The sequence below is a fragment of the Hermetia illucens genome, chromosome 2 (assembly GCF_905115235.1).
Source record: "Hermetia illucens chromosome 2, iHerIll2.2.curated.20191125, whole genome shotgun sequence".
NCBI classification, from domain to species: domain Eukaryota; kingdom Metazoa; phylum Arthropoda; class Insecta; order Diptera; family Stratiomyidae; genus Hermetia; species Hermetia illucens.
The window spans coordinates 105,448,059-105,458,942 of NC_051850.1; the positions used below are offsets into that span (position 1 = coordinate 105,448,059).

Genomic DNA, 10,884 nt, shown 5'->3' on the forward strand with positions numbered 1-10,884 from the left:
TGACCCTGACCAATGTGCGACGCCAGATAAAAGCAGCAGGATCACTCTCAAGACCATTCGACATTAACAACGGTCTATGACAAGGGGATGCCTGTCATGCATTCTCTTCAACCTGGCCCTCGCGAAAATGATCCGTGATGCTGATGTAAATGCAAGAGGTATGATCATCTTTAAGTCCACCTAACTACTGGCCTATGCTGACGATATCGACATCATGGGAAGAACAGGTGGTGCGAGGTCTTAGGCTGCACATCAATGAAGGCAAGACAAAGTATATGGTGGCAGCGTCAGCACCAAAAATCAACCATCCAACAACATCAAACGGCACCAATCAAAGGGGAAGAATAAAGATTGGAGAATACAACTTTGAGACTGTTGGTAATTTCTCCCATCTAGTGTCGAAAGTCACAACCGATAACAGTTACGATGATGAAATCCGCGCACGGTTGTTGTCAGCCAACAGAGCCTATTTCATCTTACAAAAACTGTTCCGCTCGAAACGTCTCACCATATGGTCAAAGCCCTTACTATACAAGACAATGATTTTGCCAGTCCTCATGTATTCCTCGGAGACTTGGGTTCTTGGCAAGGAGAATTGCGAATTCTTGGCGCGTTCGAGAGAAGAATCCTCCGAAGAATTGTTGGCCCTCTACATGAGGATGGACGATTCCGTAGCCTACATAACGACGAAATTTTTAAGCGATACCATGACCGTCCGGTTGTGGATAAAATCCGGCTCAATAGGTTACGGCGGGCGGGTCACTTAATCCGTATGGATGAGGATGATACAGCCCGGAAAGTCCATAAGGGCAATATCTACGGTAGAAAAAGAAGACGAGTCAGTATATTGTTTGTTATAATGTAAAGCATGATCCTACCAAGTGTCTCACTATTAAGTATAAAATTATAATAGGTCAAAGTTGTCGGTTCAGTGCAAATTCGAAGACTCCGAGAGTCAGTATTATGCTAAAGTGAATATTCTGATATAATATATATGCGTATACATATTACGTGCAAGGTACAAATGGAACAAACGTCCCCTCAAAAATATTTATATAAGAAATACGCAAAACCTTTCATACCGGAAGCATCTAGCTACCGGTTTTACGACTTGTTTGGCTTATTTATGACAAAACTTAATGTAACCGTACATATGTTGTTTTTTTTTATGAATATTATTCTAAAGAAAAGTCATCAGTTAGAAATTAAATGCGCCTTTCTAGCTTTTGTAAATCATGAAACACGAATGCGAGAAAAATAGCTAAAAACTTTTCTACTTTGGTATGTTGTTATCTCTGACGGTTCCTGTGATACCATTAAAGAAATCGAGCGATTTGATGATCGGCTGATGAAACACATTATTGTATCAGCTGATCGCACGATTCATTTATCCCTCGCATACTCACCGCAGAAGGATGGTCCTGATGCGCATAAAGATGCCCTCTAGCAAGTGCTTGACACAAAGGTCTATCACGTACCTGTCGACGATTTCGATTTTGCGGACACTCACGATCTTGCAGTTGCCAGTACATGGTTTATCAAAAGGTTGTCTTATTTTCCAGCATTTTGAAATGAGAAGAGTAAAACGTAAATCGACTACATCCTCGTAAAGAGTCGGCATTTTTCCACGCCACTGGCAGCAAGTCGTTTTCGAAACAAGCCACTATTAACGTAATGTGAAGACCGCACTGACCCGGTACGAATTAAATGGTGGTGATTTCGTGAGAAACGAGAAGAAGTGATTTTACTTACACGATTTTCAACTGTTACAAAAGTACAAGAAACACGGAATCAAGCTAAAAATGAGATCCACAAAGCGTTATAAGCAACTCTCGACGTCAAAAACCGTGTAAGCTGTTCATCAACTGAGATACTTGTCTTTGAAATGACAATTTCCAACTACAGTTCCGTGAAAAGAAATATTTGTTCCACAAATTTGTTATCAATAAAACGCTAGTTGATTAGAAAATTTACAAGATTGCGACCTGGGAAGCAAAGACAGCGATCGCTATTATTTGAGCCGCTTCGAGGAGATTTCAACGGAAGAATTTGGCCATCCGACGCTTCCACAAACACAGCCAACATTTGGAGTGATTCCACCTGTCAGCACCACAAAAGTCGAGGAAGCAATGAAACAAATGAAAATGGGGAAAGTAACTGCTCCGGACGACATTCCTGCTGAGCTGTAGAAAACAAAACCCTGGGACTCAGCATACCAAATTGCCATCCGAACTGATTGTTGTCCAATACCACGAAGATTTTGGAACGCATTATTGGTAACCGTATTCGTGGCACAGTTCAAATAACACACTCGGACTGTGCCAAAAATGTAAGAGCACACACTTCACGGTTACTGGAAAAACACGGTGGAAACATCATCCTCTCTACATTTTATTTCTGAATCAAGAGAAGGCGTTTGACCGTGTGCCAAACAAAATCATTTGCTACAATTTACGGAAACACGCTAGTGTCATAGGAACTGGTGCGCAGGATTAAATTACTCTACCACATCCGAAGATTTAAGCTGCACGTGTGACAGGTATATCAAAACTGCTTTGTCAGGGTTCATACAAGTTCATGCAGGAAGTATCCTCTACCCACTCCGCTTGCGTCCTGTTTTGGACACTGCATACGCGATGTCCAACGTATACCACCCTACACAGTTCTCTATGATGTTTTTTGAGGTCTCATAATAAAACTGACCTGGAGCAACTTGTCCTAAAGTAGAACGATTTCCTCACGCAGCATGGTCTACTCTTAAATCTGAACAAAACAGTATTTTTGAAGGATAACCTGGATGGGACACTTGTTATAACTGTCAGTGGCAAAGACGCACGTACCCCAATTTAAATATCTCGAATCAATGCTATTGCGATTATGAAATCGCTTTGTGCAGTTGCGCAACTTGAATGAAGTGGCGTTTTACAACTAGTGTTCTTCGTGGTCAACCCATCAATGAGCGTCTCAAATCTCAAATTTAACACAATATTGGCCGCCTATAGTTCAATGTTCAGGCCGGTTATGGTTATCAAAGGCAATGAACGATTACGTCCGCGATGGGGGAGAGTTGTAAAAGAGGCAGTAAAAAAATTAATATAAAGAAGAAGAAAAATAAATATTATATTGAAATATTATATTCCACATGATTAATTAACAAAATATTAAAAATATTTTTTAGTTCAACTCCCATAGATAAGCTAGAAAAATAACATCTATGTATATAACATAATAATGTTACGGAATGGTGGAATATTTCACTTCAGGGCCGGTAAGAATGACATTTTGCATCAAATAAAAAGATCTCTTTTTTTTACGAAAACGTAATATCATCATGATTTCCTTCCTTCATGAATATTAATTCCTTTGTTACTTTGTTACTTTACTAGTTTATTTGAACTTAGGTGTCTCTGTGTTCTTTCTGTGAAATGGCAAAATTGCTGCAATGTTGTCCATCTCTTTTTTGAAGCAGGGCTAAATCCAAAAAATTCAAAATCAAAAAATTTCAAGATATAAATTTAGTACTGAATCTAATAAATTATTATTTCCGAGTTATCACGATCGCGGCAGATGCCGGATTTTATCTAGTACTAGCACTGATTATCAAGCATTTAGGCTCGGACGATCCTACCTACATAAAAATTAAAGGTACGCTGGTGGTGGTGGCCGGTGGTAGGTCAATGGGAGAATCCGTCGAGTACTCCTCGCAACATCGAGCACGTATGCAGAAGCCGTGAGGGATTTAGGTACAGTACCTGTAGCTGACAACATTATGGGAACTACAACCACCCGCTCGAAACGCCAAATTTCTTTGATTTCTCGAGCCAATGGCTCATAGTTCACCTTTTCTCCACATATTTCCGTTCAATGTTGCTACTATGGGGGATAGCAACATCAATTATATACGAGGAGCGACCCGTCTTGTCAACTAACAGTACGTCAGGTTTGTTGCGTGCAGTATGGCGATCAGTCAGAACTTGCCGGTCCCAATATATGCTGTAAGCAGAACTATCAAGTACTGCTTGCGGCTCATATGGGTAAACCAGACATATTCCCGTTATCAGTCCATGCTTGTATGCAAGGTTTTGATGGATAACCTTAGATACAGCATTATGCCTGGTGATGTATTGCACCAGTGCCATAACAGTACAGCCAGAAACGAAATGGTCCTACGTCTCTAACGCCGAACCACACATTCTGCACTGGTCGTTCTCCACCCGTTCTTTCATGATGAGCTTTTTATAAGCTCGGCTGGCGACCACGCCATCCTGAATGGCACACATGAAACCCTCCGTCTCAGCAAAGAGCTCCGCAGCACACAGCCATCTGTTCGACAGATGCAAATCGACAAATGGCTGCCAAAGACAATTCACGTGTTTACCGTGCATTGCTTTCGACTTCCATTCATCGATCCGCTCTTGGTCAGACTTCACCCCACTCAGAAGATTGAAAGATCGATTCTTCAAGTTAAGTGGAGTCAACCCATAGTCTGCTTTACAGACAGCCGCATGCATCTGCTCTTTGCTGTAAAAATAAGCGCGCAGCGAGTCGACTTGGCGATGATGTTGTGCCGCCACGTCAACTACGCCTCTACCTCCGATGTCACGAGGTAGGTTTATCCGGTCCACGGCAGACTTTGGATGATGCATTTGGAATTTGGACATAGTTGTCCGTATCCACCGCTGGACGCTTTCCAGATTGGTCTTCGTCCACGGCAACATTCGGAATACATAAGCTAGTGAAGGGATAGCGAATACATTCAACGCGCTTATTTTATTCTTCCCCGAGAGATGCGATTTCAGCACCAGCTTTACACGTCGCAGGAATACGGACAGCAGAGCATACTTCAGATCACCAACTCGAGCATGGTTCCTTGCAGAATTCCTAGGTACTTTTAGAAGTCTGTCTCGGTCATAGCTTTGATGTGGAGGTCACCAATGCTATGTCCGGCATGCGGCTCGTGATGACCTTTGCGATTCGACACTTCTCTAATCCAAACTCCATCGTCTTCCTTGCAGAAGTAATGAAAAGTATTACGTGTTTAGGTATACATAGCTCTAGCCACCTTGCCTAGAATTGCATTGCGCCTTTTCACCTATTCCGTTTTCTACACCTGTCATGCGTGTCATCTCATTTGCCAGAATGTCAATAGTTCATTTGCAGCTACAGTGTAAGCTACATCGTCTCAGACTGTTCTCAAGTTATAATAAACTCTTAAGGCGGGTCCCTATAAACGGTACTCATAATTTGAACATTGCAGCTCCTCCAGGCATCTAAACCTCTCTGGGTGTTGCTGTGCCTGCCCTCTGGGAAAATAAATTCTAAATAAATTTGAAGAGGCGATCGGGGCTTATATCCAGTTGTTTGAAGTAGTCTCTCTAGCATCGCTGTATATCTAGCTGTATATCTAGGTTCAGGTTTCTCTTCCACGGTCTCGTATGGCTCAAGGATACCTTACTTGAAGATCGCCATTTCACCAGGAATTAGACCTATTTGAAGTAATAATGTCTTGGTAACCATCAATCGCAAAACGTTGCCTTGTATTCCGTGATATGGAGGGATTTCTTTGTGGGCGTCGCGGTGCAGGAACGTCTCCATAAATAATTGCTGGCCAATTGTTTCCGCAGTTTCTCAATCCTTTGGCTTGTTCTTCAGGTCGAGGACATTGGCTCTCCAGTGAAGAATTAACGAAAATCAGAAAATCAACAAATTAGAGCGTCTTATGCGGGCATGTATTATCCTTTACCGATATAATGCCTTAATTAAAAAATAATCGTCCTCTTTCATTCATCAGTGAACTTACCCATTCTGTGGCGCATGCATTAATGTCATTGGCAATATTTCCTGTCACATACCAAAATAGCCTGCCTGGGGTTTCATCGAATTCAGTCAATGTGAAGTTTCAAGGTGCGTAGTCGTAGTCGAGCGACATCTAGTTCGGTACCACCGTCGGCAAAAACCGCGCTTACTAGATATACAAATTGATTGCCGTTTTCGATGCTCTGTCCATTAATGCCGATAGGGAGAGCCCGTCAGACCGAGAATCTTTAGGTTTGTTGGTTTTTATCTGCAGTCCAACTCCACTTGTCTCTCTTTTTAAATCCAGAGCCATTTGGCCAAAGTCCATGATCCGGTGAAAGAGGAAATAGATGTTATCAACGTAGTCGAGGTGTTTGAGGAAAGATGGAAGATCGTCCGTTGAATTCCTTCACGTTTTCCGGACAGGGCAGCATGAGGAACGTCTCTGATAATAAAAGAGAGAGAAGAAGAGAATAATATCGGTGGTAGAATGCAACCCTTGCGGACTCTACTTTGATTAAGAGCAGGTACAGCGAAGATCTAAATTCCACGCACCGTTCCAGTGCGTAAGGTGGTCGATGCAGGAAGATCCGGAGCGGAGCCCAGCCTGCTCTCTGTTGATAAAACTTTCGAGATGTTCCTTGATATGTTCCAGAATTATTTTAGCCATTATCTTTGCAACGTAGGGAGGACGTAGATACCTCTCCAATTTTCACACTCAAAAAGGGTGCGCTTTTTTTGGAATCGCAAGATTTTTGTACCAGCGGAAGCAGCAGCACTGCGTTACCTGTAGGTGCAGCGATAAATAATTCTGCGGGGAGACCGTCAATCCCACCGGCTTTACTCTGTTTGAGTGCATTGATGGTGGAAATAATTTCTCTTCTGCTTGGAGGAACACTCCGTATCCACATATTACGGTGGTAAGCCATTTCATCCACAAGAGGAGAAATCTCACCGGATGTAATGCGGTTAAGGACCCTGGTGAAGTGCTCTTCCCACCTCTTCAATTGTGCGTCATCGTAGATGAGAAGTTTTTTGACGTCTTTCATAGGACCACCGAAACATTTGCGACCAAATGCAAGTACCTTCGTGATGCGGTATACAGTTCTGAAATCATTGCGACCTGCGACACCGCTTCCCTGATTAGTGCAATAGCAAACTCTTGCCCCGGGGTACACTACGTGGAACTTCACGGGATTTTGTTAGGTACTGGAGCTTGAGCGCGTCACGCCCTCCATCACTCGCAGCCGTCAGTAGAGCCGTCAAACACTTCCATTCATGGATTCCCTTTCACGATTCTGCAGTCAGCCAGATCTTATGATGCTCATTTGTGACGTGGCCGACAACCCGAGAAAAGAGGGGCCCAATGCCCATCGATCGGTTGATTTCGAACTTAGGGAGTCGCAGCTCTACAACCATGCACGAAGGGGCAGACGCAACACATAAGCGAACGGAAGCGACACTCTGAGGATAATCTCTTTCGAGGCCGATGACGCACATCCAGAAGACAACTCCTAAATCTACTGCTGATCGCGAAGTCGCTGATCTAATTGCTCGTACGGCGTCGGTCAGTTGAAACCCAGATGTCCTTCTAGCAGGCTCTGTGCTCAAATGACGTGATGACGAGGTGATGAAATCTACAGAAATCCACAAGCCTCCCACCATTACCGTTACGGTCGCCAAGACCGTGTCTCCCATTCCATGTCCGAGCAAAGTGTTATCAGATTCCACCTTGGCATTGATATCACCCATCACGATCACAATGTCACTTTTAGCAAGTTTTACCTGAACCGCGTTTAATTGGTTGTAGAAAGCACGGAAGTCTTTTTTGGCACGCTGCATTGTACAATTATGATGCTCCATAACCCGCCGGGAATCTTGCAGTTGGAACTACGGCTGTCAGACACCGGCTTCCAGGTGGAGAGTCCTTGTGCTAGCAGTCAAAAGCACCCCGACACCGAATTCTCATCTGGTACCACTAGGCTTTCCAGAGTGCAAAAGCACATTGCCGCAAAAGGAAAAGAAGTACTGTCCAGAGTCCCACCATCTTACTTCGCTTAGGTCCAAAATGTTCAATGTCAAATGTCGCTGGGATTCCCGCTTAAGTTGTCGAAAGCAAGCATTCTGGGGACCCTCGCTATCATTGTTGAGGTGCGTGTGCATATTCCAGAAACTAATTATAGTCGGTTTTCGATAGCCAAAGATCGTTGTCAACAACAATTAGCATGAACTAATTATTGCAACAGCTCAGCAATAATTTCATATAAATTTATAACATTCGGAATCAGGAAAAGTTAGTCTATTTTCGCGCGACAAGTACGGGACAAGTCTCCTTACCCCGATTGCCCAGTGTGAGACTGCACTGGGGTACTTGCTCTTGTATCGGTTCATGTCCTAAAAGAGGACAAATAAAATAAATTATATTATAAACCGATTTGCGCGTTTTTATTTTTTTTTTGGCTAAAACGTTCGCGGTTAATAAAAGTGGCGCAGTCGGTAGGATGCGCTAAGAAAAGTTTCGTGATTTTTTTAAATCTTAAAGGCGCATTCCGTCGCGTTCGTACAAGTTTTAAAATAAATCCCCAAGAGGAGGAATTTTTTTTTATTGTACAGCGCGGTTCAAATATTAACCATCTCGAAGAAGGAGAAAACGTTTAACAGGCCAGAAAAGAGAAACTAATTCCGTTTAAAAATACGCGAAAGATCGTGTATCTATTTGTGCTTTGATAATCAGTTAGCCAGCAGTGAAATATAGTGAAGGATAAAAAGGATTGAACAGTGACAAAATCCACCAGTGATAATAAGTTGAAAATTGAAAAATTAAAAAAAAAAGGGAAGGAAGATCCAAAATAGTGCCACGCCGTGAGACAGTGTTGCAGATAAGAGATATCCGTAATTATCCAGCCATTGTGTGCATACCAGTTTCTAAAAGTTCCAGAGTTCCAGAGTTCCAGAGTTCCGGACAAGGAGAATTCAACTAACAGCAAGTACTAATTTATTATTTTAGTAAATTTGTAAAGTATTGTAAGGGTGGTTTGAATTAGGACTAAATTTAATTCCAAAATGGCGCAAGCAGAACAAGCCCCAGCCATTCAATTAAACCCTTTGAAGTATTTGAATAATCTACCAGAGTTCGATGGTAAACCAGCGGACCTGCAAACGTTTATTACCTTAGTTGAAAGGGTCAACCCTATGTTGGAAGCTTTTAATGAAGGGTCACAACTTCTATTTAGTGACATTATTAAAAGCAAACTAAAAGGCAGAGCCAAAGAAATAATTGAAATAAATTGTCACGCTACTCATTGGCGAGATGTTAAGCAGGTTTTACAAAACAATTTCGGAGATCGCTTGAGTATAGATGAGCTCAATGACAATCTGCGGGGTGTAACATTTAAAACAAATACTCTAGAATTCTATAATGAAATAAAAGCTAAGTTGAGAAGGCTCAACAACAAAACCTCAGTAGTTATGGGTGCAAGTAACGAAACAAACGAATGCACTCGAAACAATATGAGGACCGCTCTTAACATTTTCAAAAATAAAATCCCAGAACCAATGAAAACAGTTTTATTCTGCAGAAATCCAGATTCCCTTGAATCAGCCATGGATATTCTTTTTACAGCGGGATATACTCATTATAGCTCTAACGACCAAAATAACCCTGGAAACAGACAGAAAACGACTCACAGACAAAAACACGAAAACAATAATAACAACGGTAACAATGACAATCGACAGTTCAATAACAACAATCGTAGTAATAACAACAACGGTAATAATGACAATCGACAGTTCAATAATAACAATCGTAGTAACAACAACAACGATAACAATGGCAATCGACAGTTTAATAATAACAACCGTAGTTATAAAAACAGTAACTACAATAATGGAAATCGACATTTTAATAATGGTCATAGAAATCAGGATAATAGGTCCAGTAACAATCCAAACTCCCGCCACAATGATAACAGTGGAGCATATCAAAATGGTTTTCCAAATAACCCCAACTTCAACAGCTATAATCATCCTCCCAGTTCAAATAACACTCGATATTTTAACAGGCAACCAACTCCAGAACCTATGGACATTAACACAAATGAGACATTAGAAAATTTTCAGTCACAGGCCTCGGAAGAAATCTACCATATATAACTCTTAAAACAAAATTAAACCCACTAAAATTCATTATAGATACTGGTGCCACACATTCAATAATAAATCCCGGCCTTTGCCACCCTAAGTGGAAAATTGACGCCCCAAACACAAATTTGAAAACCCTACAACTTACCGTAAAAATTCACGAAAAAGTCAGAATACCTCTTTTTAAGAGTTAGGAGATACAACACAGGAAATCGAGTTATTTGTTTGCCAATTCCACGACCAATACGATGGAATTCTTGGCAACAACGTCTTGAAACAACTAGATACCGTCATTGACTACAAGAACCTTTTACTCCATGTAGGTAATAAAAAAATTCCAATCTTTTTCGAAACAGACGAAAATTCTCTGCATCGTGTTTCCACCAACGAGAGATGTCACCAGATATCCGTACCTGTATACCAGGATAACGGCCTAGTACACTTCCAAGGGAAAACTTCCAAAGATGGAAGGGTTCAACTTGAGGAAGGAATTTACAACGTAGAAAACTTTCAAATGCTCACTCCTGTGAAGGTCTTAGGCAACAATCCTATTAAAGTTTGTTTCTCTACCCAAGAAACTACACCCGTTACTTATGAAAATTTTAACATAATAGAAAGCAACCCCGACCACTCTTCTACCACTAGGCAGATCAGAGTCAATCATCTTAATGAAGAGGAGAAATCAAAGTTATTACCAATTATAAAAAAGTTCTCAGACATCTTCTATGATGAAGAATCAGATTTAGGTTTTACGAATGCGATAAAACATCAAATTCGAACTATAAATGATATACCAATAGCCGTAAAAACATATAGATATCCGTACGTTCATAAGGATGAAGTACGAAGTCAAATTGAAGAAATGTTGGAAAAAAATATTATCAGACCAAGTCAATCGCGATATTCAGCGCCCGTTTGGATAGTCCCTAAGAAGTTGGACGCAAG

General features: G+C 41.4%; 1 protein-coding gene across 1 annotated transcript; it reads left to right on the forward strand.

The window, feature by feature from the left end:
• Positions 1 to 8,859: 8,859 nt before the first annotated feature.
• Positions 8,860 to 9,951, forward strand: LOC119648523 (GATA zinc finger domain-containing protein 14-like). The gene has a single exon (XM_038050291.1). The coding sequence runs from the start codon at positions 8,860 to 8,862 to the stop codon at positions 9,949 to 9,951; it is 1,092 nt and encodes a 363-aa protein (XP_037906219.1).
• Positions 9,952 to 10,884: the final 933 nt, after the last annotated feature.